At 70.9% G+C, this 24,119-nt stretch overlaps 4 protein-coding genes across 7 annotated transcripts; 3 read left to right on the top strand and 1 right to left on the bottom strand.

Moving 5' to 3' along the window:
• Window positions 1–444: 444 nt before the first annotated feature.
• Window positions 445–10,423, bottom strand: OPLAH (5-oxoprolinase, ATP-hydrolysing). Of its 2 annotated transcripts, XM_084508568.1 has the most exons (26): window positions 9,415–10,423; window positions 8,556–8,747; window positions 7,334–7,448; window positions 7,107–7,230; window positions 6,823–7,018; window positions 6,572–6,737; window positions 6,360–6,498; window positions 5,957–6,024; window positions 5,609–5,862; window positions 5,408–5,520; window positions 5,148–5,318; window positions 4,929–5,066; window positions 4,711–4,849; window positions 4,504–4,616; window positions 3,914–4,065; window positions 3,620–3,780; window positions 3,427–3,528; window positions 2,702–2,876; window positions 2,420–2,604; window positions 2,213–2,344; window positions 1,984–2,118; window positions 1,485–1,634; window positions 1,256–1,413; window positions 1,030–1,190; window positions 819–916; window positions 445–732 (listed from the first exon to the last, which is right to left on the bottom strand). In XM_084508568.1, the coding sequence occupies exons 1-26, from the start codon at window positions 10,336–10,338 to the stop codon at window positions 580–582; spliced, it is 4,614 nt and encodes a 1,537-aa protein (XP_084364694.1). In that variant the 5' UTR covers window positions 10,339–10,423; the 3' UTR covers window positions 445–579. The 2 variants fall into 2 exon arrangements, 1 of the variants encoding a protein (XP_084364694.1); XR_014689322.1 differs by lacking the exons at window positions 445–732; window positions 819–916; window positions 1,030–1,190; window positions 1,256–1,413; window positions 1,485–1,634 and having other exon boundaries at window positions 3,620–3,775.
• GPAA1 (glycosylphosphatidylinositol anchor attachment 1) lies at window positions 1,222–20,865 on the top strand. Of its 3 annotated transcripts, none has more exons than XM_084508571.1 (13): window positions 1,222–1,226; window positions 16,303–16,380; window positions 16,487–16,666; window positions 16,800–16,911; window positions 17,477–17,624; window positions 17,732–17,833; window positions 17,916–18,112; window positions 18,202–18,398; window positions 18,475–18,628; window positions 18,737–18,832; window positions 18,939–19,135; window positions 19,652–19,822; window positions 19,898–20,865. In XM_084508571.1, exons 2-13 carry the CDS (start codon window positions 16,307–16,309, stop codon window positions 20,139–20,141), a joined length of 1,872 nt encoding a protein of 623 aa, XP_084364697.1. In that variant the 5' UTR covers window positions 1,222–1,226; window positions 16,303–16,306; the 3' UTR covers window positions 20,142–20,865. The 3 variants fall into 3 exon arrangements, with proteins under 3 accessions (XP_084364697.1, XP_084364696.1, XP_084364695.1); XM_084508570.1 differs by lacking the exon at window positions 1,222–1,226 and adding an exon at window positions 15,403–15,449 and having other exon boundaries at window positions 16,305–16,380; XM_084508569.1 differs by lacking the exon at window positions 1,222–1,226 and having other exon boundaries at window positions 16,193–16,380.
• On the top strand, window positions 11,353–13,699 carry EXOSC4 (exosome component 4; the record flags this gene model as incomplete). The annotated part of the gene is made up of 2 exons (XM_084510933.1): window positions 11,353–11,559; window positions 13,340–13,699. 2 exons carry the CDS (start codon window positions 11,353–11,355, stop codon window positions 13,697–13,699), a joined length of 567 nt encoding a protein of 188 aa, XP_084367059.1.
• A 215-nt stretch (window positions 20,866–21,080) lies between the features above and the next one.
• Window positions 21,081–24,097, top strand: CYC1 (cytochrome c1). The gene is made up of 7 exons (XM_084508567.1): window positions 21,081–21,232; window positions 21,740–21,930; window positions 22,796–22,922; window positions 23,020–23,177; window positions 23,313–23,473; window positions 23,549–23,649; window positions 23,772–24,097. Exons 1-7 carry the CDS (start codon window positions 21,107–21,109, stop codon window positions 23,874–23,876), a joined length of 969 nt encoding a protein of 322 aa, XP_084364693.1. The 5' UTR covers window positions 21,081–21,106; the 3' UTR covers window positions 23,877–24,097.
• Window positions 24,098–24,119: the final 22 nt, after the last annotated feature.

The following is a 24,119-nucleotide window of genomic DNA, read 5'->3' as shown; positions in this document are numbered from 1 at the left end:
GGGGACCCCCACCACACGCTGCCACGCCGGGGTGGCCCGAAGGCTGGTTTATTGGAAGGCACTGAGCTGGTGGGGAGCGGGGAGGAGCTGGTGCTGTGGGGCTGAGCCCCGGGGGGCGCGGGCAGGGGTCCTGGGGCTGCGTGGGGGCCGGGGGTGGTGAGGCACAAGCGTGGGGGCACGGGGGCGGTGGGGAGGGACACGGGGGGAGAGGGTGCCCCACGGAGGGACCCTGAGCCCTGCCCCGCAGCGGGGGGACCCTCCGGCCCCCCCTGCCTTGGAGTGGGGGGCAGAGGCCAGGGGAGGCCCCCGGGAGTGTGCGGAGCTGGGTCTGGGGGGGCTGCCCCAGGGAGTGTGCATATGGGGTGGGGGGCTGCCCCCCGGGCTGTGCGTACGGGGGGACACGGGGCCGCCCTGGGGCTGTGCGTACCTGGTCCTGGGGGGCTGCCCCCTGGGGTGTGCGTGTGTGGGGCTGGGGGCTGCCCCACGGGGTCTGCCTACCTAGGGTGGGGGCTGCCCCGTGGGGCGTGCGTAGCTGGGCTGGGGGCTGCCCCATAGCCCCCAGCTCGGGGCCCGGGGCCCTCACACGGCCTCCTGCGCCCGCCGGTACTCGAAGAGGCTCCCGCGCTCCGCAAAGCTCCGGGGCGCCGCTGGCTCCGCACCATCCTCGGCGTCCCCGGCATCCCCGGGGGGCCCGAAGCCGCCCCCGCCGGGGGTCTGCAGGCAGAAGACGTCCTGCGGAGGGGCGAGGAGGGAGGCGGTCATGGGGAGGGGATGGACGAAGGGCACAGGGCCGGGGGGGGGGGGCACACGCATCTCACCCCCGGCTGCACCGGCACCGATGTCTTGGCGCCCAGGTTGATGGTTGGCCCGTCGCGGCGCAGCAGCAGGTTGAGCCCCAGGGCGCCGGGGCTGCCTCCTGCGGGGACACGGGGGTGAGTGGGGCGCCGTGGGGCACGCCGTGGGGTGTGCCGTGGGGTGTGCCGTGGGGTGTGCCGTGGGGTGTGCCGTGGGGCAGGGCGCAGGGCTCACCTCGCAGGCCGTAGGGCTGGATGGCGCGGCGCTCGCTCAGCACCGACAGCACCATGTCCTGGCGGAAGAGCAGCTCCCGGCACACGCCGTCGCCCCCCCGGTAGCGCCCGGCGCCCCCCGAGCCGCGGCGCAGCTCGAAGCGCTGCAGGACCACGGGGTACCTGGGGGGTCGTGCGGTCAGGCGGCGCGGGACCCGGCGCGGCCCCCCCCCCGGCCCTGCACCCACCGCTGCTCCAGGACCTCGGGGTCGGTGATGCGCGTGTTGGTCATGTGCGTGTGCACCCCGCTGCGGCCGTGCCAGCGGGGACCGGCCCCCGCGCCCCCCGCCACCGTCTCGTAGTAGCCCACGCGCTCGTTCCCGAAGGTGACGTTGTTCATGCAGCCCTGGGGAGAGGTGCCGGGGGAAGGGTCCGGCCCCACATCCCGTGTGTCCCCCTCCCCAGCCCCCGCCCTACCTGGGAGGCAGCGCAGACCCCGAAAGCCTTGAAGATGACGTCCACCACCCGCTGCGAGGTCAGCACGTTGCCCCCCACCACCGCGGCCTCGGGCGAGGGGTCCAGGATGGAGCCCTTGGGGATGATGACGCGCACGGGGGCCAGGCAGCCCTGGGGGGGCAGGGACACAGCTGGGGGTGAGCACCCAGACCCACGGAGCAGAACCCCAAAAAGCTCCTGCCCCAAGAAACAAGGTCCCAGGACCCCCTACCCCAATGTCCCTCATCCCCCAGGGCTCTGACCCGCTCCTGTGGACAGCCCAGGGGTCCCGGTGCTCAGGGGTCCCTATGTGACCAGGTGCCCCCACACTGGGGGTCCCAGTGCTCGGGGGTCCCTATGTAACCGGGTGCCCCCACGCCAGGGGTCCCGGTGCTCGGGGGTCCCTATGTAACTGGGTGCCCCCATGCTAGGGGTCCTGGTGCTCGGGGGTCCCTTCATGGCCGGGGGTCCCGGTGCCCACCTGGTTGAGCGGGATGTCCTGCCCCACCATGCAGCGCAGGCAGTAGATGAGGGCCGAGAGCGTGATGGCGCGGGGGGCGTTGCAGTTCCCGTACACCTCGTGCCCGGAGCCCGAGAAATCGAACACGGCGCTGCCCTGCGGGGACACGGGGCGGGGGACACGGAGACGTGGCAGGGCGCAGTGGGGTGCAGGGGGACGCTGCCCCCAGGCCCCGCCACCCCGTGCCCACCTCCTGGGGGTCCACCTGCACCCGCAGGCGGATGGGGGAGCCGTCGTCCATGCGGTCCTCAGCCTCCACGGCTGCGCCCCAGCGGGCGGCGAAGCCCCTCAGCATCTCGCGCACGGCCAGCTCCGCGTTGGCCTGGGGACGGGGACGGCATCAGGGGCCGGTAGGACGGGGGTGGCGGCATCACGGGGAGGGGGGCGCGGGCACTACCTGGATGTGTCCCATGTAGGCCTGCACCACGCCGAGCCCGTAGAGGCCGATGAGCTCGGCCACCAGCTGGATGCCCTTCTGGTTGGCAGCCACCTGCGCCCGCAGGTCCGAGAGGTTGTCCTGCAGGTTGCGGGTCCCGCTGCAGCCCGCCAGGCGGCCCGGCGCCATCAGGGCCTCGGTCACCGCTGCGGGGACGGGTGAGCGGCGTGGGGAAGGTGGCGGTGGCGCCCGTCCCCGTCCCTTGTCCCTTGTCCCTTGTCCCCGTCCCCGCCGCACACCCACCCTCCTCCTGGAAGACGCCGTCCTTCACCAGCTTGAAGGAGACGAAGACGGCCCCCTCCTCGTGCAGCGCCTTGGAGTGGGGGGGCATGGAGCCGGGCGTGATGCCCCCGATGTCCGCGTGGTGCCCGCGGCTGGCCACGAAGAAGACGGGCTTGGGGACGCCGGGCCAGAAGACCTGCGGAGGGGCTGGTGTGAGGTCCCCGGGGTGTCCCCAGGGTGTCCCCAAGGTGTCTCCAGGGGGTCCCCATGGTGTCCCCTGGGGTCTCCAGGGTATCCCCAGGGGGTCTCCAAAGTGTCCCCACAGTGCCCCCAGGGTGTCCCAAGGGAGTCCCTGCAGTGTCCCCGGTGTGTCCCCAGGGGGTCCCCAAGGGGTCTCCAGGGAGTCTCCAGGGTGTCCCCAAAATGTCCCTGTGGTGTCCCCAGGGTGTCCCCGGTGTGTCCCCAGGGGGTATCCCCAGGGGGTCCCTGCGGTGTCCCCAGTGTGTCCTCAAGGTGTCCCAGGGTGTCTCCAAGGTGTCCCCAGGGTGTCCCTGCGGTGTCCGGGGTGTCCCCAGAGTGACCCCAGGGTGCCCGCGCAGTGTCCCCAGGGTGTCCTGGTGGTGTCCCCAGGGTGCCCATGGTCTGTCCACGGGGCGCCCATGGGGCCACCTCCAGGGTGTCTGTGGGGTGTCCCTGTGCAGCCCCCGAGTACCCCCACCCCGCGTGTCCCCGGGTGCCGCACTCACGGGGGTGATGACGGTGAGGTCGGGCAGGTGGCTGCCCCCGGCGCAGGGGTGGTTGCTGAGGAGCACGTCCCCCTCCCGCAGGTCGTCCCCCAGCCTGCGGATCTGCGATGGCAGCGGGTTTTGGGGGGGGCTCAGCCCCACAGGGGTCGTGGAGGGGGCTCGGGGGGGGGTGGGCTACGAGGCACCCCCTCACCTGGAACTGGACGGTCTCCTGCATGGCGCCCAGGTGCACGGGGATGTGGGGGGCGTTGGACACCAGCCCCCCGTCCGGCCCGAAAAGGGCGCAGGAGAAGTCGAGGCGCTCCTTGATGTTGGTGGAGATGGCCGTGCGCTGCAGGATCCGGCCCATCTGCTCTGCGGGGGCACCGAGGGGCCGGGCGGGCCCTGAGGGGGGGGGACACAAGCCCCCAGCCCCACGGATTTCACCCGGGACCCCCCCCACAACTCCAGACGAACCCCCCCCCCCCGGCCCGGTGGCTGTGCCCACCTGCGATGCTCATGAAGCGGTGGGAGAAGATGGAGAGCTGCACGGGGTCGAGCTGCGTGCCCACGGCGCTCGGCCGCCCCGAGCCCACGGCGATGCAGACGTCGCCGAGCTCCGTCAGGCTGGCGGTGCAGCCCGGCTCCACCAGGATGGTGCTGGGGTCGGGGGGGGGACGTGGCGTGGGGGGGCGGCCCTGGCGCCAAGGGGCGGCACGGAGCCGTGCCCAAAATAGGGACGGGGCTGGCTCGCTCCCACTCCTTGGCCCCACAGGGAGGGAACCCCGGTGCCCGGGTCCCCATGGTCCATGCGGAACCCCACCCTGGGGTCCCACCAGCACCCTGGGGTCCCACCAGCTCCCCAGACCCCCCAACCCTCCAAACCCTCTGGGGACCCTCCTCCAGCACCCTGGGGTCCCTACCAGTTCTCCAGGGGCCCCACCAGCTCTCCAAGGTCCCTGCCAGCATCCTGATGTCCTCCCAGCCCCCTCAGGTCCCCCCCAGCTCTCCAGGGTCCCTGCCACCTCCCCAGGGTCCCCGCCAGCCCCCCGGGGTCCCCACCAGCCCCCCTGGGACCCCCCAGCCCCCATCTCCTGCCTGTTCTTGTCGATGATGATGGCGGGGCCGGGGATGGAGTGGTCGCAGGAGAGCTGCTCCAGCAGGAACACCGGCGTCTCCAGGTACCCCTCCTCGAAGTAGCACCGCGTCACCTGCGGGGCCGGCGCAGCTCCAGTCCCGCGAGGCCCCTCCCTCACCCAGAGCCCCGTGTGGGGGGGTCAGGGCCGGACCCCGCGCCCCCCTCACCGTCTCCACGCGCGGCGGCTCCCCACTGGGTGCCAGCGGGCTCTCGCAGCTGATGCCGGTGCTGCCGGTGCCGCGCACCCGCACGTCATCCACCACCACGGCGCGGTCGGGGATGGTGAAGCCAAACTCCGTCCTGTACCTGTGGCACGGGGAGGGGGTGAGCGTGGCCGGGTGGGGGAGGCCCCCCCCCTAAGCCAGGGGTGCCGGTAGGGACGCACCGGCTGGCGAAGGCGGCGGCGAAGTCCCCGGCACGGCAGGAGCTGGGGGTCGGGGGGTGCCCCTTGGCCGAGCACATCAGGGCGCAGTCGGTGCGCTCGTAGCGCAGGTGCAGGAACGCCTCGGTGTGGATCTGGTCGCTGCGGGGCCAGAAAGGGGTCAGGGGGCTGGGAAGGGGGGGACACACAACGCGGTGGGGGCGCTTCGGGACCACCCCTCACCTGGAGAAGCCCTGGGCCGCCAGCGCCTGCCGGCACTCCTGCTCCAGCGCGGCGATGCGCTCGTCCAGCTGGGCGAAGGCGGCCGGCTCGTAGCGGAGGGCGCAGGGCACCTGCGCCTCGTGCACCACGTCTGCCAGCGCCATCCCGTACGCCGACAGCACCCCGCTGTACCTGCGGGCACCCAGCGCCGGCGGCGGCCTCAGCGCCCGCCCCGCGCCCCCGGACCGGGCTGGGGGACCCCGTCCTGGCCCCCCGCGTACTTGTGGATGAAAACCTTCTTCATGCCCAGGGCGCGGGCGATGGCGCAGGCGTGCTGTCCCCCCGCGCCCCCAAAGCAGGCCAGCACGTGGCGGGAGGTGTCATGGCCTCGCGCCTGTTTTGGGGGAGAAAACGGTGAATCGGCGCCGGCAGGAACGGAGACGATGGGGGGGGTGGGGGGACCCCCGCGGCACTGCGCCCACCTGCGTCAGGGCGCAGATGGGCCGGCACATGGCCTCGTTGGCCACGCGGATGAAGCCCATGGCCACCTCCTCCACCGACATCGGGGGCTGGCCGGGGGCCCCCGCGCCCACCCGCTCGGCCAGGCCCCGCAGCGCGCGCAGGGCGGCGTCGCGGCACAGCGGCTGGTCCTCGCCCGGCCCGAAAATGCGGGGGAAGAACTCGGGCAGCAGGCGGCCCAGGCACAGGTTGGCGTCGGTGACGGTCGGCGGCCCCCCTGTGTGTGGGGATGGGGTCGGGATGGGGATGGGATGGGGGAGGTGAGGGGGGCCCCATGGCACAGCCCCCACTGCCCCGTGCCCCCCGCTCACCCTTCCGGTAGCAGGCGGGGCCGGGGTGCGCTCCGGCTGACTCGGGGCCGACCACAAAGAGCCCGGACCTGGAGGGGGAGACAGCGGGGTGGGGAAGGGCATGTCCCCATCCTCATCCCATCCCCATCCCATCCCATCCCCATCCCAAAACCATCCCACCTGCATCCCCAACCCATGGCAATCCTATCCCAGTCCCAATCCCATCCCCATCCCATCCCCATTCCATCCCATCCCATCCCAAAGCCATCCCACCTCCATCCCCCACCCATGCCAATCCCATCCCCATCCCATCCACATCCCCAACCCCAATCCCATCCCATCCCCATCCCATCTCCATCTCCTCCCCATCCCATCCCCATCCCCATCCCACCCCATCCCCATCCCCCCCCCACCCCGTCCCCACCTGAAGAACAGCATGGAGCCCCCCCCAGCCGCCACCGTGTTGATGTCGAGCTGCGGTGCCTGGATGCTGACGCCGGCCGTGGTGGCCTCGAAGACGTGCTCGTACTCCCCGGCGTAGCGGCTCACGTCCGTCGAGGTGCCTGGGGAGCGCGGCTCAGCCCCGGCCCCGCGCCCCCCGCACCCCCCCCACCTCCAGCCCCCAGCCCCACTCACCCCCCATGTCGAAGCCGATGACGGGCTGCCCGTCCTGCTGCCGGTACGTGGTGACGGCGTAGCCCACCACGCCGCCCGCCGGCCCCGACAGCACGGCGCGGGCACCGCTGAAATGCTCCATGGGCGTGAGGCCGCCGTCCGAGCGCATGAAGAGCACCGGGACGCCCTGGGGGGCGGGCGGGCGGTGCGGTGAGTTTATGGGGCCGGGCACCCCCCCCTTGCCCCGAGCCCCGCACCCGGCTCCGACTCACCCGCAGGCGCTCGGCGAAGCCGGCGCAGAAGCCGTCGAGGTAGCGGCGGATGCAGGGCGTGAGGTAGGCGTCGGCGCACGCCGTGTGCCCCCGCGGCACCGCCCGCGCCATCGCCGTCACCGCCGAGGACAGGGACACGTGCTGGAAGCCCAGCTCCCGCGCCAACGCCCCCACCTGCTCCTCGTGGCCCGGCCAGCTGCCGGCGAGAGGGGTGACAGGGTGGGACGGGGTGGGATGGGGTGGGACGGAGCCCCCCCGTGCCCCCCATCCCGTGGGGAACTCACGCGTAGGAGTGCAGCAGCAGCACGGCCAGGCTGCGGATGCCGCGGGCCAGCACCCGCTCCAGCTCCCGCCGCAGCGCCGTCAGGTCCAGGGGCCGCCACAGCAGGAGGGTGTCCCCGGTGCAGCCTGGGGACAAGGCGGGCGTCCGGGGTGGGGGGCTCGGCGGCACGGCACCCCCCCCACACACACACATACACACACAGCCCGGTGGTCCCGGCCCCGCACCCACCTGCCAGCCGCGGCAGCGCCTCGGAGCCGGGCAGGCGGCAGCCGGGCTGCTGCGGGATGAGCCGCTCGTCCACCTCGATCACCTCCTCGTACAGCGCCGCGGGCATCGCCGCCTCCTGCGCCGCGACACCGCGCTGCGGGTGCGCACGGGGAGGGCACGGGGGGTCCCCGACACCGGCACGGCTCCGGGGCGTTGGGGGGGAGCGCCCGTGACCGTGACCGTGACCGCGAGCGCCGGCGGCGTGGGGAAGGGGGAGGGAGGGTGCTGGCACGGGGCCGAGGCTGGCACGGGGCCGGGCTGGGGCCCAGCGGCGCTGGCGGGACGCGGCCACGCGCAGCCGGGGCCTTCAAGGACGTCTGCGCCGGGCAGAGGACGCGGTGCGGGGAGGAGGCAGCGCGAGCGGCAACCGGGATGGGGACGGGAACCGGGACACGGCACCGCCAGCGCGGGCAGCGAGGGGCACGGGGACGCGGTGCGGGTGACGGGGCCGTGCCACACAGACTGGGTGCTGAGGGTCACCGGGACGGGGTGCCGGGAGCACCGAGGGTGTGGGGCGCTGCGGGACGCTGCCCCGAGCATGGGTGGTGCGGGGAGAAGGGGTGGGGAACCCCGACACCGGTGTGGGTTATGGGGGGGACACGGCACCCCGATCCCAGTGTGGGTTGTGGGGACACAGCACCCCGATCCTGGCACAGGTGAGAGGGGGACACTGCCCCAAACCCGGTGCAAATGGGGCCACGGCACCCCAATCCTGGGGCAGGTGGTACCCCAACATCAGTGCAGGAGATGGGGACATGGCACCCCGATCCCAGTGCAAATGGGGACATGGCACCCGAATCCCAGTGCAAATGGGGACATGGCACCCCAATCCCAGTGCAGGTGATGGGGCAGATGATGGGGACACGCCACCCCAATCCCACTGCAGATGGGGACACACCACACGATCCCAGTGCAGGTGATGGGGACACGGCACCCCGATCCCAGTGAAGGTGACAGGGACACACCACCCCGATCCCGGTGCAGGTTATGGGGCACCCTGATCCCACTGCAGGTGACGGGGACATGACACCCCGATCCCAGTGCAGATGGGGACATGCCACCCCAATCCTGGTGCAGGTTATGGGGCACCCCGATCCCAGTGCAGGTGACAGGGACACCCCACCCCGATCCCAGTGCAAATATGGGACACCCCACCCCAGTCCCACGCGGCGCCGCCTCTCACCAGGTCGAAGATGCGCGGCCGCGCCTGGGTGCCGATGTGCAGGAGGTCGCGGAAGCCGCGGGTGAGCAGCAGGGCCACGCGCTCGCCCCGGCGCTCCAGCAGCGCGTTGGTGGCCACCGTGGTGCCCATGCGGATCCACTCGATGCGCGACGTGTCCAGCGGGCGCTCGCGCGGCACCGCCACCCCCATCTCCTGACACGGCCCCAAATCAGCCCCATGGCCCCGGGGGGGTGTGAGTGGGGGTCCCTAGGGACTCGTAGTGGGGGTCCCACCACCCCACCAGGCATGGAATGGGGTGCGGAGCAGGGGTCCCACCACCCCACCACTCCTGGGGGCATGGAGTGGGGGTCCCACCACTCCTGGGGGTGCAGAGCTGGGGGTCCCACCGCCCCCCTGCCCTTGGGGACATGGAGAGGGGGTCCCACCACTCCTGGGGTCACAGGGCGGGGGTCCCACCACCCTATTGCCCCCAGGGACACAGGGCAGGGGTCCCGCTGCCCCCAGGGGGTCCCACCACCCCACCACCCCTGGGGTCACAGAGTGGGGGTCCCACCGCACCCCTCCCCACGGGGACAAGGGGCGGGGGTCCCACCACCCCACCGGGCACGGAGCAGGGGTCCCATCGCCCCACCGCCCCCCAGCAGCCCCCCCTTACTGGGGGGGGGCACGGGACCAGTACAAGGAGCGGGGTCTGGTGCTGGGGGGGCACGGGGAGGGAGCTGGGAGGGTCCCGGGGGGGGTCCCTGGGGGGATTCCCGGGGGTAGGGCCCAAGGGGGATCCCCGGGGGGTCCCGGGGGGAGTCCTCAGGTCCCGGGGGGATCCCACGGGGAGGGTCCCGGGGGGGTCCCGGTGCCGCACCTCCTGCAGGACGCGGCGGATGCCCTCGGTGGGGGCGTCTCCGTAGCTCGGGTCCTCGGAGAGCAGCTTCAGGACGCGGACGCGGCCGCCGGGGCAGCGGGCGAAGACGTCGGTGAAGGTGCCGCCGCGGTCGATGGCGAACTGGAACCCGGCGGGGACCGGCGCCGCCATGGCGGGGCGGCCCTGCCCGGTACGGCCCGGTACGGCCCGGTAAAGTGCGGTCCGGTACTGCCCGGTATCGCCCGGTACTGCCCGGTACTGCCCGGTACGGCCCGGTTCGGTACTGCCCGGTGCTATCCGGTAATGCCCGGTGCAGTCCGGTACTACCTGGTCCGGTCCGGTGCTGTCCGGTGCTGTCCGGTGCTGCCCGGTACGGCCCGGTTCGGTCCTGCCCGGTACTACCTGGTCCGGTCCGGTGCTGTCCGGTACGGCCCGGTGTGGTCCGGTCCGGTCCGGTGTCGCCCGGTGCTGTCCGGTGCTGCCCGGTGCTGCCCGGTCCCGCCCGGTCCCTCCCGGTCCTCCCTGTCCCGTCCCGTCCCGTCCCGTCCCGTCCCGGTCCCGTTCGGCCCCGCCCCCGCCCCGCCCCCTCCCCGCCCCCTGTCCCCGCTCCCGGTGCCGGTCCCGTGCTGGCCGCGCCTCGCCCCGCCCCTCAGGGGGGGGCGTGTCCACGGAGGGGGGCGGTGCCCTCGGGGCGGTGCCCTCGGGGCGTGGCCGCGGGGCGTGCCGGGACTTGTAGTCCCGCTGGGTGGGAGGGAGGTGGCGCCGCGGTGCACGCCGGGAGCCGCGGCCCGGCGCGGTGCACGCCGGGAGTTGTAGTCCCGGGGAGGGCCGCGGGGCGATGGCGGCGCTGGAGCTGCTGTCGGCCGAGGGGTTCCGGCCCGACGGGCGCCGCCCCGCCGAGCTGCGCAAGCTGCGGGCCCGCATGGGGGTGTTCGCGCAGCCCGACGGCTCGGCCTACATCGAGCAGGGCAACACCAAGGCGCTCGCCGTCGTCTACGGCCCCCACGAGGTGAGCGGGGCCGGGGGGGGGAGGGGGAGGCCGCGGGAGGGCCGGGGGGGGAGGGGGGGGGGCAGGGGAGGGAAGGGGGGGGCACCCCCTGACCCTCTCCCCCCATCTCCTTCTCCCCCGTCCCACCCCCCCATCCCTCTCTCCTCCATCACTCTCCCCCCATCCCACCCCTGACCCTCTCCCCCCCACCCTACCTCCCTGACCCTCTCCCCTGTCCACCCCCTTGACCCTCTCCCCCGACCTTCTCCCCCATCCCACCCCCTGACCCTCTCCTCCCCATCCCACCCCCCCAACCCTCTCCCCGCATCCCACCCCTGACCCTCTCTCCCGACCCTCTCCCCCCATCCCTCCCCATCCCACCCCTTGACCCTCTGCCCCCCATCCCTCTCCCCCTGACCCTCTCTCCCCCAATCCCTCACCCCCTTATTCAACTCCCTGACCCTCTCCCCCTTACCCTTTCCCCTGACCCTCTCCCCCACCCCTGACCTTCTCCCCCCCATCACACCCCCAACCCTGTCCCCGCCATCCCTCTCCCCCCATCCCACCCCCATCCCACCCCCTGACCCTCTCCCCCCATCCCTCTCCCCCAACCCTCTCTCCCATCCCACCCCTGACCCTCTCCTCCCCATCCCATCCCCCTGACCCTCTCCCCTGACCCTCTCCCCCATCCCACCCCCTGTCCCAGCCCCTGACCCCCTCCTCCACCCCACCCCTGACCCTCTCCCCCCCATCCCTCTCCCCCTGCCCCACCCCTGCCCCTCTCCCCCTCATCCTATCACCCTGACCCTATCCCCCATCTCACCCCTAACCCTCTCCCCCCCATCCCATCCCCTGACCGTCTCCCCCTATCCCACCCCCAACCCTCTTCCCCTGACCCTCACCCCCTGACCCTCTCCCCCGCCCCACCCTGACCCTCTCCCCTCCCGCAGATGCGCGGCCCCCGCAGCAAGGCGCTGCCGGACCGCGCGCTGGTGAACTGCCAGTACAGCATGGCCACCTTCAGCACGGGCGAGCGCAAGCGGCGGCCCCACGGCGACCGCAAGGCCAGCGAGATGTCGCTGCACCTCAAGCAGACCTTCGAGGCCGCCATCCTCACGCAGCTCTTCCCCCGCTCCCAGATCGACATCTACGTGCAGGTGGGGACGGGGACACGGGGACGGGATGGGGACAGGATGGGGACGTGGGGATGGGGACGTGGGGATGGGGACACAGGGATGGGATGGGGACATGGGGACAGGATGGGGACATGGGGACGGGATGGGGACATGGGGATGGGGACACAGGGATGGGATGGGGACGTGGGGATGGGGACGTGGGGATGGGGACGTGGGGATGGGGACATGGGGATGGGGACAGGATGGGGACTTGGGGACATGGGGATGGGGACAGGATGGGGACGTGGGGATGGGGACATGGGGACGGGATGGGGACAGGATGGGGACTTGGGGACAGGGACAGGATGGGGACATGGGGATGGGGACATGGGGATGGGATGGGGACATGGGGGTGGGGACATGGGGGTGGGGACACGGGGACGGGATGGGGACATGGGGACAGGACAAGGACATGGGGACGGGGACATGGGGATGGGATGGGGACAGGGACCAGGCAGGGCATTCCTGCTGTGTGGGACATGGGGACATGGGGACATGGGGATGGGGACATGGGGGTGGGGACAGGACAGGGACATGGGGACTGGGACATGGGGACATGGGGATGGTGACACAGGGACGGGATGGGGACATGGGGATGGGATGGGGACAGGGACCAGGCAGGGCATTCCTGCTGTGTGGGACATGAGGACATGGGGACGGGGACATGGGGACGGGGACATGGGGATGGGGACATGGGGCTGGGGACAGGATGCCCCCCTGTGCACAGGGACGCCCAGGGATGGCCCCTCCATGGGGATTTTCCCTTCAGAAGGGTTGGGGACGGGGACGGTCCCTCTGCATGGGGTGGGGAGGGGGGGGCACTGTGGGGAGCTGGGATGTGGGGGGGGGGGACAGTTCCTCAATGGGAGATGGGGATGGGGAGGGGATAGAAAGGGATGGAAAAAGGGAAAGGGAAAAGGGAAAGGAAAATTAAAAGGAAAGAAGGGAAGGGAGAAAGGAAAGGGAAGGGAAATGAAAGGGAAAAGGGAAGGGAAAGGAGAAAGGAAAGGGGAAAGAAAAGAAAAAAGGGAGGGGAAAGGGAAGGCAAGGAAAAGAAACAAAAGGAAAAAGGGAAGGGGAAGGAAAGGGAAGGGGAAAGGGAAGGAAAAAGGGAAGGGAAGGAAAAAGGGAGGGAAAGGAAAGAGGAAATGGGAAGGGAAGGGGAAAGAGAAGGGAAAAAGAAGGAAAGGAAAAGGAAGGGAAGAGATGGGAAGGAAAGGAGAAGAAACAAGGAAAAAAAAAACAAGGAAAAGAAACAAGGAAAAGGAAAAAGAAAGGGAAAGGAAGGGAAGGGGAAGTGGGAAGGAAAAAGGGAAGGAAAGGAAAAAGGGAAGGGAAAAGGAAAGGAAAAGGAAAGGAAAAGGAAGAAAAGGAAGAAAAGGGACGGGAATGGAAAGGAGAGGGAAAGGGAAGGGAAAGGAAAGGAAAAAGGGAAGGAAAGGAAAAGAAACAAGGGGAAGGGAAGGGAAAGGAAAGGGAAAGGGGAGGGAAAGGAAAGAGGAAATGAAGGGAAGGGAAGGGAAGGGAAGGGAAGGGAAGGGAAGGGAAGGGAAGGGAAGGGAAGGGAAGGGAAGGGAAGGGAAGGGAAGGGAAGGGAAGGGAAGGGAAGGGAAGGGAAGGGAAGGGAAGGGAAGGGAAGGGAAGGGAAGGGAAGGGACGGGGGCAGCCCCTCGAGCTGTGCCCATCCCCTCTTCCTCCTGGGGGGCTGCGGGGCCCGGCACGGGGACCCCCTCACCCTCCTCTCATCACGTCCCCTCCCCAGATCCTGCAGGCGGACGGGGGCAACTACTGCGCCTGCGTGAACGCCGCCACGCTGGCCGTGATCGACGCCGGCATCCCGCTGCGGGACTACGTCTGCGCCAGCTCGGCCGGGCTGGTGGAGGACACGGCGCTGGCCGACCTCAGCTACCTGGAGGAGGCGGCGGGGGGCCCGCAGGCGGCCCTGGCGCTGCTGCCCACCTCGGGCCACATGGCCCTGCTGCAGCTGGACTCGCGGCTGCACCAGGACCGCCTGGGGGCCGTGCTGGAGGCGGCCGGCGGCGCCTGCAGGGCCGTGCACGCCGTGCTGGACCGCGTGGTGCGCGAGCACGTCCGGGAGGTCACCGCGCTGCTGGGGGACTGAGCGGGGGCAGCGGGACGGGGGCAGCAAATAAAAGGTGGTGCCCAAGCTCGACGTTGCGTCGCCTAACTCAGGGTGCCGAGGGGATGTGGGTGGGAGATGGGGACCCCCCCCCGTGTCCCCCTGGAGCTGTTGGGGTGACCCCCGCCAAGCCGTTCTGCTGCGGGATTTGGGTGCTGAAAAGTGGGGAAGGGGTGAAAATGGATGGATGGGGGGAGGGGGTGTGACCCCCCGGTGATGTGTCCCCCTCCCCCAGTGATGTGTCCCCAGGCTGGGGGCTCCTCTGTGTTCCCCCCTCCTCATCAGGCACCCCCCAGCTGCACCCTAGGGGTTTGGGGACCCCCCCTGGAGCAGCCCCCAGACCCCCGTCCCGGTGCCAGGGCTCCAGGCCCTTGGTGAGCCCCCCCACACACCCTGCACAGCCACCCACAGTGCGTGGTGCCTTGCACTGCCACATTGCACGCCCACCCCCCTGCTCCCCCCTTGCACACAGCTCCTTGCACACCCCCCCCCCATACACCCCTGGTGCTCGGCTCCTTGCTCACACACACACTGCCCCCCACCTTGCACACCCATTGCACACCCCATAGCACAACCCCATTGCACACCCCCCTGCCTTGCACACCCGTTGCACACCCCAGAGCACAGCCCCATTGCACGCCCCCAGCCCCATGCCCCCCCTTGCACACCCCTTGCCTTGCACACCCGTTGCACGCCCCCCCTGCCTTGCACACTGTGAGGAAGGTTTTCACAATTGGCGTCCATAAAGAACAATCCTGTTTGAATCCTGTCTGCCTCTGGGCCCTGCACTGGCAATCCAATTCCTGAACCACGGCTGCAGGGTGTCCCAGTCTCCCCCTCACTCTAGTCAATTTATCACTCCTTACATTTATGAACCTGTTTGCTTTTGTTATTCCGGACTTCTATTTCTAACACTGCTATGGATGAGTCTGTGAATGGCTGGGGAAGAATGTTTTAATTACTCGTGAAGCTGTTTGTGTTTGATGTCTGGGAGTCTCAGAACAACTGATAACAACTAGTGACTGTTATGGGATACTATGCGGATCTTTGGGATCTGCTTAGGGGGGCCGAGAGATTAAGAGGAAGGAGAAAGAAGCTGAAGGACGGCTGGGAGACAAGATTTGAAGAGGATGTTCTATAAACTTGGGATGGTGCCCAGTGAGTACAAAGGGGGAGAGGAAGACTGCGAGCCTTCAGCATGGAAGACCCCCAGAGACCCCCAGAAGAGACCCCAGAGGAGACTGCGCATGCTCCAGTAGGAGGCACTGCACCCCGGAAGCTAATTCTAATAATCTATTATTTTTTAGAAGTAGTAATGGAGATGAATCAGCCTAGGAGCACAAAAATCAGCTGCTGGATGTACCCGCTGTGCGTCCTGGTGCAGCGGAGCCTCCCGGCGCACCCAGCGCTGTTTGCTCACCCCTGTTCCTTTGTGTTCTTTCAATAAATCCTATTTTTTTTATTTAATCCTAATTTGAATCCTGAGCCATTTATAACCCCCCCTCCCTGCACACCCCCTTTGCCCGTGCCCCCCCCGCACCCCCGTTACACAACCCCTGCCCTTCCCCTCCCCCACCCCGCACGGCCCCTCCCCCTGTAGGCCCCTCCCCCTGTAGGCCCCGCCCCCTCACAAGCCCCGCCCCTCGTCACCGCCCCCCGGGGCTCCACCCCCCCCCAGCGGCGCATGCGCGGGGCGGGGCGCACGGAGCTCGCCGGGCGGCGGGACCCAGAGGTGGGTGAGGGGCGGGGGGGGGCAGCACCGGGGGGGGGTCATGGGGGGACATGGGGGGGATATGGGGGGTCCATGGGGGGGGCAGGAACGGGAGCCGTGGGGGGCGTGGGGCCGGGTGTAGGGGCTGGGGGGCACACGGGGGAGGGGTAACGGGGGCGGGGGGGGTGGGTTTAGGGCAGGTTCGGGGGCTGGGGGGGGGTACAGGGGCTGGGGGGGGCTGGAGGGGGGTACAGGGGCTGGGGGGGGGCTGGGGGAGACTTGGGGGGAGGGTGTGGGGGATGGGGGGGCCGTGGGGGGCAGGTATGGGGTGGGGGGGTGCTTGGGGGGCAGGTATGGGGGCTGGGGGGTGCGTGTGGGGCAGATATGGGGGCTGGGGGGGTCAGGTATGGGGTCTGGGGGTGCATGGGCAAAGGTATGGGGGCAGTGGGGTGCTTGTGGGGCAGGTATGGGCACTGGGGGGGTGTGGGGGGCAGGTATGGGGTCTGGGGGTGCATGGGGGCAGGTATTGGGGCTGGGGGGTGTTTGGGTAGGTGTGGGAGCCGTGGGGTGCGTGTGGGGCAGGTATGGGGCCCATGGGGGTTAGGGTTGGGGGCTTGGGGTGTGTGGGGAGCAGGTGTGGGAGCTGTGGGGTGCATGGGGGGCAGATATGGGGCCCATGGGGGTTAGGGTTGGGGGCTGTGGGGTGAGCAGGGGGCTGGGGGTCGCTTATGGGGTGGCTGCATCCATGGGGCACAAACACTACGCTCGGGCACGGGGCCGTGATTCCTCTGGGGATGCCCAGGGGTCACCGGGGGGGGGGGTTCTGGGGGCAGCCCCGGGCCTGTGAGGACCCCCTTGGTGCTCCCCCCCCCCCAGCCATGGGGCTGCTGTCGGACCCCCACTGCCGGCGGGCGCTGTCCCGCCTCGTCGTGCGCCTCAACACCCCGCTCTGGTGAGTGCCGGCCCCTGGGGGGGGGGTGTCCCAAACCCCTGGGGGGGGGTCCCAAACCCTTTTAGGGGGGGGGTCCCGTGGCCCTGACGGCCGCCCCCTCCCGCAGCGTGCTGAGCTACGTGGCGGGGCTGGGCTGGTTCCTGGCCATGGCGCTGCCGCCGCTGGCGCCGCGCACCTACATGTCGGAGAACGCCATGGGCTCCACCATGGTGGAGGAGCAGTTCCCGCACGGGGAGCGCGCCCTCGCCTACGGCCGCGACTTCGCCGCGCAGAAGAAGAAGGCAGGGTGAGGGACGGGGACGGGGACGAACGGGGGCACCCCCACTCTGCTCACCCACCCCCCCCTGGCTACGGCTCGGGGCAGGGTTTGGGGTCCCCGGGGGGCTCTGTCCCCACGGTTCCATCCCGGCTCTCCGCAGGGGCATCCCCGTGGCCTGGCTGGAGAAGACGATGTGGGGCCTGGGGCTGGAGGTGTACAAGCAGCCCTTCGCCCGCACGCTGCCCTTCCCCGACGAGAGCCGCGAGCGATACGTGCGTGGGGGCCGTGCCCACGGGGTGGGGGCTGCGGGGGCTCCGTGGGGGCTGCACGGGGGGTGCTGGGGTGCAGCGGGCGGCCAGGAGGGTCTGGATGTAGAAAGAAACGCAGAGAGGGACCTGGGGATGCTGGTGGACAGAGTTTGGACACAATCAGCACCATGCACTGGGGGCCCAGAACCCCCCCTCTGCACCCTGAGCACCACCAGCAGCAGCGGGGCTGGGGGCGAGGGGGTCCCGGGGCTGGAGCAGCTCCACCATGGGGCCGGCTGGGGGCTGGGGGTGCTGGGCATGGGCTGGAGAAGGCTCCGGGGGGGCTTCCCGGTGGGCTGTGTGTGCCCAAGGGGGCTGCAGGAGAGCTGGGGGAGCCCTTTGTGGGGCTGTGGGGATGGGATTGGGGGGCGGTCAGGGAGAGGGTCTGCACCCAGAGGTGGCCGGGCACGGGGACGGGCTCCCCAGGGACTTGTTCCCGTCCCCGAGCCTGGGGTGCTGAAGTGTTTGGGGGTCGCTGTGGGGTTGGAGCCGGGGTCCCCTCGGCTCAGCCCGGCCCCGTCCCCCGCAGATGGTGAAGGGCACCAACGTCTACGGGATCCTGCGGGCGCCGCGGGCGGCCAGCACCGAGTCGCTGGTGCTGAGCGTGCCCTGCAGCGAGGGCACCCACAACAGCCAGGCCGTGGGGCTGATGCTGGCCCTGGCCGCCTACTTCCGAGGTGAGCCCGGCGCCGTCCTCGTGCTCTGTGGGGTCTGGGGGCGCACAAAGCCCCCCCTGGGGGCTCCTGCACCCAGAGCCCGCCCCGTGGCTGACGCCTGCGCTCAGGCCAGATCTACTGGGCGAAGGACATCATCTTCCTGGTCAACGAGCACGACCTGCTGGGCATGGAGGCCTGGCTGGAGGCCTACCACGACGTCAACGTCACCGGTAAGGCCGGGGGAGGATGAGGGGGCGCTGGGGGCCGCGTCCCCGGGAGCCCCCCGTGCGCTGAGCGCCGCGGTGCCCGCAGAGATGCAGTCGTCGGGGGCGCTGGGCCGTGCCGGGGCCATCCAGGCGGCCGTGGCGCTGGAGCTGAGCAGCGACGTGGTCACCAGCTTCGACGTGGCGGTGGAGGGGCTGAACGGGCAGCTGCCCAACCTGGACCTGGTCAACCTCTTCCACGCCTTCTGCCAGAAGAACGGGCTGCTCTGCACCATCCAGGGCAAGGTGAGGTGGTGGCGGTGGTGGCGGTGGTGGCGGTGGCACGGTGCCGGGGGGTCCCCGCGCCCCTTTTCCGACACGGCCGCCCCCCGCAGCTGCAGCGCTCCGACTGGGACACGCTGCCCGCCTACGCGCACAGCCTGCAGACGCTGCTGCTGATGGTGCTGAAGCAGGGCTCGGGGCGGCCCCAGGGCGACCACGGCCTCTTCCTCCGCTACCACATCGAGGCCATCACCGTGCGCGGCATCAACAGCTTCCGCCAGTACAAGTACGACATGACCACCGTGGGCAAGTGAGTGCGGGGCTGGGGGCTGGGGGGGGGGTGCCCGGGGTTTGGGGGGGCTCCACGCTGAGGCCGGACCCTGCAGGACGCTGGAGGGAATGTTCCGGAAGCTCAACAACCTGCTGGAGCGGCTGCACCAGTCCTATTTCTTCTACCTGCTGCCCTCGCTGTCCCGCTTCGTCTCCATCGGCGTCTACATGCCGGCCTTCGGCTTCCTCATCCTCGTCCTCGTCCTCAAGATATCCTTGCTGGGGGGGGGGGGCGGATCCAGGATGGGCCCTGGGGGGCTGTGGGAGGGGGTCTGGGGGCTGGGGGGGCTCCCTTTGTTTCCTTGACTTCGTGCTCAGGCCCTGGACCTGTGGATGCAGCTCAACAAATGTGAGGCGGCCTCGGCCGAGCGGCTCTGGGACGGGGACCAGGGCACTGCCCACGCCATGGTGGAGGTCAGGGGCCTTCTCCCCCCTTTTCCCTTATTTTTCTCCCCCTTCCTTCCTTCCCCACCCGCAGCCCCTTTGTGGCTGGGTTCCCTGAGGCTGCCCTGTCCCGCAGGAGCCGCGGCCGGGCCTGCTGGCGCTGGTGCCGCCGCTGGTGGTGTGCCACGCCGCCGGGCTCGCCCTCTACCTGCTGCCGGTGCTGGGGCAGCGCGTGGCCACCCAGCACTTCCCCGTCTCCGAGGCCGAGGCCGTGGTGCTCACCCTCATCGCCATCTACGTGGCCGGCATGGCGCTGCCCCATAGCGCCCACAGGTCAGGGGGTGGCCGTGGGGTGCCACAGGGTGGCCGTGGGGTGGTTGTGGGGTGGCCATGGGGTGGTTGTGGGGTGCCATGGGGTGGCCGTGGAGTGCCATGGGGTGATGGGGTGGCCGTGGGGCGCTGTGGGGTGGCTGTGGGATGCCACGGGGTGGCCGTGGGGTGCCATGGGGTGGCTGTGGGGTGCAATGGGGTGGCCGTGGGGTGGCCATAGGGTGCCATGGCGTGATGGGGTGGCCATGGGGTGGCTGTGGGGTGCCACGGGGTGGCCATGGGGTGCCTGTGGGGTGCCATGGGGCGGCCATGGGCTGGCCGTGGGGTGCAATGGGGTGGCCACGGGGCAGCTGTGGGGTGCCATGGGGTGGCCGTGGGGTGGCCATGGGGCGCCGTGGGGTGGCCGTGGGGTACAATGGGGTGGTCGTGGGGCACCATGGGGTGGTCATGGGGCACTATGGGGTGGCCGTGGGGTGGTTGTGGGGTGCCATGGGGCTGAGCCCCTTTCGCTGCCCGCAGGGCGCTGCCGGGCGGGGGAAGCGACCGTGGCTGGATGACGCTGAAGCTGCTGGCGCTGCTGTACCTGGCCGCCCAGCTGAGCTGCGCCGCCCTCCTCAACTTCTCCCTGGGCTTCCTCCTGGCCGCCACCATGGTCCCGGCCGCCGCCGCCGTGCGTCCCACCGGCCCCCGGTGAGTTGGGGTCCCGCGGGGTCGGACGGGGGACGGTGCCGGGCCCCCCGCTGAGCGCTCTCCTCTCCGTTGCAGGCCGGTGCTGGCGGCGCTGCTGGTGCTGTCGACGCCGGCCGTGACGCTGCTGCTGGGCATCTTCCTGCACCGCGAGCTGGAGGAGCGGCCGGCGGGGCTGGCGGAGGGCTGGCAGCTCTTCCTGCAGGCGCTGGCCGAGGGGCTGCTGCAGCACCACCTGTACGGCGCCCTGCCCTTCCCCTTCCTCGCCCTGCTCACCTACCCCTGCTGGCTGCTGCTCTGGAACGTGCTCTGCTGGAAGTGAGGGCACACGGACGGACGGACGGACGGACGTGGACAGACAGACGGACGGACGCAGACACGCAGATGGACGGACACGTGGGCACGAACAGATGGACAAATACCGGCACGTGGGCACGGGTGGACACACGGACGGATGGACGCACGGACAGACAGACAGACACGGACAGATGGAGGACACACGGACAGATGGACACAGACACACGGACAAGGGGGGGGAGTGGGGGTGTCTTGGAGTGGGCTCAGCCCCTGGGAAGTGCTGGGGGGTGCCCACTTTGTACAGGCCCAGTATCCCCAGTCCTGTCCCAGTTCCTCCCAGGTCCCCCCAGTGCCAGTACTCCCCCTGCCCCCAGTCCTGTCCCAGTTCTCCCCGGTGCCGGTACCCTCTGGTCCCCCCAGTCCTGTCCCTGTCCCCCCGGTCTGCTCTCGGTCCCCTTTGGTGCCGGTTCCCCCCAGTGCCCCCAGTCTGGTGCCGGTTCTGCCCTGTGCCAGTTTCCCCAGTCCAATCCCAGTACCCCCTGGTCTTATCCTGGTGCCCCGTGGTGCTGGTGCCCCTGGTGCCATCCCAGTTCCCCCAGTCCCGTACCAGTTCCCTGTGGTCCTGTCCCAGTGCCCCCCCGGTTCCAGTTCCCTCTGGTCCTGTCCCAGCCTTGTCTCCGTGTCCCCCTGCTCTGGTCTCGGTCCCCCCGGTGCCGGTTCCCCCCGTCCGGTGCCGGTACCCCCCCAGTACCCCCCCCCCGGTTCCCCCGGTCCGGTCTCAGCACCCCCAGTCCCGATCCCCCCGGTTTTGTCCCGGTGCCCCCGCTCCGGTCCCGTTCTTGTCCCCGCCCCCGTTCCCAATAAACGCGGCCCCCCCCCGGGCCCTGCCCCCCCCCCGTCCCGCCCCGTTCCTCCCCTTCCTGCCCGCGTCGTGTCCGGGGCGGGCCCGCGGCGTCCCCTCGACCTCGGGGCGGGCGGAGCGGGGCCGAGATGGCGGCGGCGGCGGCGGCGGGGGCTGCGCTGGGGGCTGCGGGGGCGGCCGCGCTGCGGCGCCTCCCCCTCGGGCACGGCGGGCGCCTGCTGCTGGCACCGAGACCACGGGCGGTGCCCGTCGGGGTGAGGCGGGGGGGGGGGGGACACCGGGGTGGGGACACCGGGGGTCGGGGGGGGAACCGGGAGGGGGTTGGGGGGCACCGGGGGGGCACTGGGAGGGGGACTGGGGAGGGTTGGGGGACATCGGGGGGACACCGGGAGGGGAACCGGGAGGGTTGGGGGACACCGGGAGGGGACCGGGGAGGATTGGGGGGGCACTGGGAGGGGAACCGGGGGCCGGGGGGGGTAACCAGGAGGGGGTTGGGGGACGCCGGGGGGGCACCGGGAGGGGGACCGGGGGCCGGGAGGGGATCCGGGAGGGTTGGGGGGGCACCGGGAGGGGACCGGGGGGGTGAACCGGGGGGGGTTGGGGGGCACCGGGAGGGTTGGGGGACATCGGGGGGGCACTGGGGGGACACCGGGAGGGGAACCGGGGAGGGTTTGGGGGCACCGTGGGGGCAAGGGCGGCCTGGTCCCATCCCAGTCCTGTCCCGGTGCCGTCCCGGTAACGGTTCCCCCCCCCCCCCCCAGGCTCGCTCCGTTTCCTCGTGGGGGCGGCCCCGCAGCAGGGCGGTGGCGGTGGCGCTGGGGGCGCTGGCGGCGGGCGGGGGGGCGGCGGCGCTGGCCCTGCACGGGGCGCTGAGCGCCGGCGAGCTGGAGATGCACCCCCCCAGCTTCCCCTGGAGCCACGGGGGGCTGCTCGCAGCGCTGGACCACGGCAGGTGCGGGGGGGCACCGGGGAGAACCGGGGGGGACCGAGGGGAGGTCTTGGGGGGGGGCTGGGGGGGTTGCAGGGGGATGGGGAGGGGGCTGGGGGGGGGTCAGGAGGGGTCAGATGGGGTACGGGGGGACCGGGGAAGGGGGAGCTGGGGGGTCAGGGGGGCTGGGAGGGGGCTGGGGGGACACGGGAGGGGTTGCAGGGGAGTGGGGGGGGGCTAGGAGGGGGTCCCAGAAGGACTGAGTGGGGTACGGGGGGTACTGGGGGGATGAGGAGGGGGGACCCGAGAGTGGTCTGGGAGGGGTGAGGGGGGCGGACCAGAGGGGTCCCGTGGGGGGGGGGCTGGAGGGGGCCAGGAGGAACCAGTGTGGGTCCAGGGAAGGACACAGGAGGATCTGGGGGGGGCACAGGGAGGTCCAGGGGGGTCTAGAGGAGGACCCAAGGGGGTCCCAGGGGCATCAGGAGGGCTCCAGGGGACCCAGAGGGGTCCCAGGGAGCTGGGGGGGGACCCGGGAGGGGTCCAGGAGGGGTGATGGGGGTGGCCAAGAGGGGTCCCTGGGGGATACCAGAGAAGTCCTGGAGGGGTCCTGGTGGGGGGGGACTGGGAGGGACCAGGGGGGTTCAGGGGAAGACACAGGGGGATCTGGGGGGGACCCAGAGAGGTCTGGGGGGGTCCCAGGGGGACCTGGGGGGACCAGGAAGGGTCTGGGGAGGCTCCTGGAGGGGTCCAGGGGAGGACCCAGGGGGTCCCAGGGAGATCAGGGGGGACTGGGAAGGGTCTGGGGGCTCCTGGGGAGGTCTGGGGGGGCTCCCAGAGGGGTCCTGGGGGGTCCCGGGTTGGCCGTGGCACTGAGCGCTCTCCCCCGCAGCGTGCGGCGCGGCTACCAGGTGTACAAGCAGGTGTGCTCGGCCTGCCACAGCATGGAGTACCTGGCCTTCCGCAACCTCATCGGCGTCACGCACACCGAGGAGGAGGCCAAGGCGCTGGCCGAGGAGGTGAGCGAGCCCCCGGACCCCCACCCAGCCCCCCACCCACCCAGTGCCGGACCCCCCGCCCGCGGCTCAGCGCCCTCTCCCTCCCTCCCGCCCGCAGGTGGAGGTGCTGGACGGCCCGGATGAGAACGGGGAGATGTTCACGCGCCCCGGCAAGATCTCCGACTACTTCCCCAAGCCCTACCCCAACCCCGAGGCCGCGCGAGCCGCCAACAACGGGGCGCTGCCCCCCGACCTCAGCTACATCGTCAACGCCCGGTAAGGGGCCGCGGGCACTCGGCTCGGGGGTCCGGACCCACACGGAGCCATGGAGGCAAAGGGGGACCCCGGCCCCGCCGCCCCCACCCGGGGTCCCTATAGCCTGATGGTGACATCCCGGGGTTTGCGTTGCAGGCACGGGGGGGAGGACTACGTGTTCTCCCTCCTCACCGGGTACTGCGACCCCCCGGCCGGCGTCTCGGTGCGCGAGGGGCTCCACTACAACCCCTACTTCCCGGGACAGGCCATCGGCATGGCCCCCCCCATCTACAACGAGATCCTGGAGTTCGATGACGGTAAGAAGGGGGGGGGGCCGTGGGGCGCGGAGCCGGCCCGCGGGGGGTGCTCAGCTCCCTTCTCCCCCCCCCCAGGCACCCCGGCCACCATGTCGCAGATCGCCAAGGACGTCTGCACCTTCCTGCGGTGGGCGGCGGAGCCGGAGCACGACCACCGCAAACGGATGGGCTTGAAGGTCAGTGCCTGGGGGCTGGGCGGGGGGGAAGCCCCCTCCCTGGCACCCCAAGGGGTCCCAAAGCCGTGCAGGGCAGAGGGGGGCCCCATGGGGCAGAGCGCTCGACGCCTTCCTTCCCCCAGATGCTGATGATCTCCAGCTTGCTGATATCCCTCACCTACTACTTGAAGCGCCACAAGTGGTCTGTCCTGAAGAGCAGGAAAATGATCTACCGGCCTCCCAAATAGTGGGGGCAGAGGGGTGCCCCCACCTCCGCCCCGCAGCCCCTCGGGGGCACGGGGAGGAGGGCGCCGCGGGCACCGCGTGCTCCCCACGCGCACGGCAGCTCGGTTATTTAACAGCGCGCTCTGCGCCCGCAGGCACTGCTGGCTGGGGTGGGGTGGGGGGAACGGTGCCTGCGAGTTTATGGCTGGGGGACGTGGAAATAAAATGAAATCTCCAGCTGGGACGTGTCGCGTGGTCTGTGCGTC

This window comes from Aythya ferina (genome assembly GCF_964211825.1).
Source record: "Aythya ferina genome assembly, chromosome: 2".
NCBI classification, from domain to species: Eukaryota; Metazoa; Chordata; class Aves; order Anseriformes; family Anatidae; genus Aythya; species Aythya ferina.
This window is presented reverse-complemented; position numbering and strand designations above follow the sequence as displayed.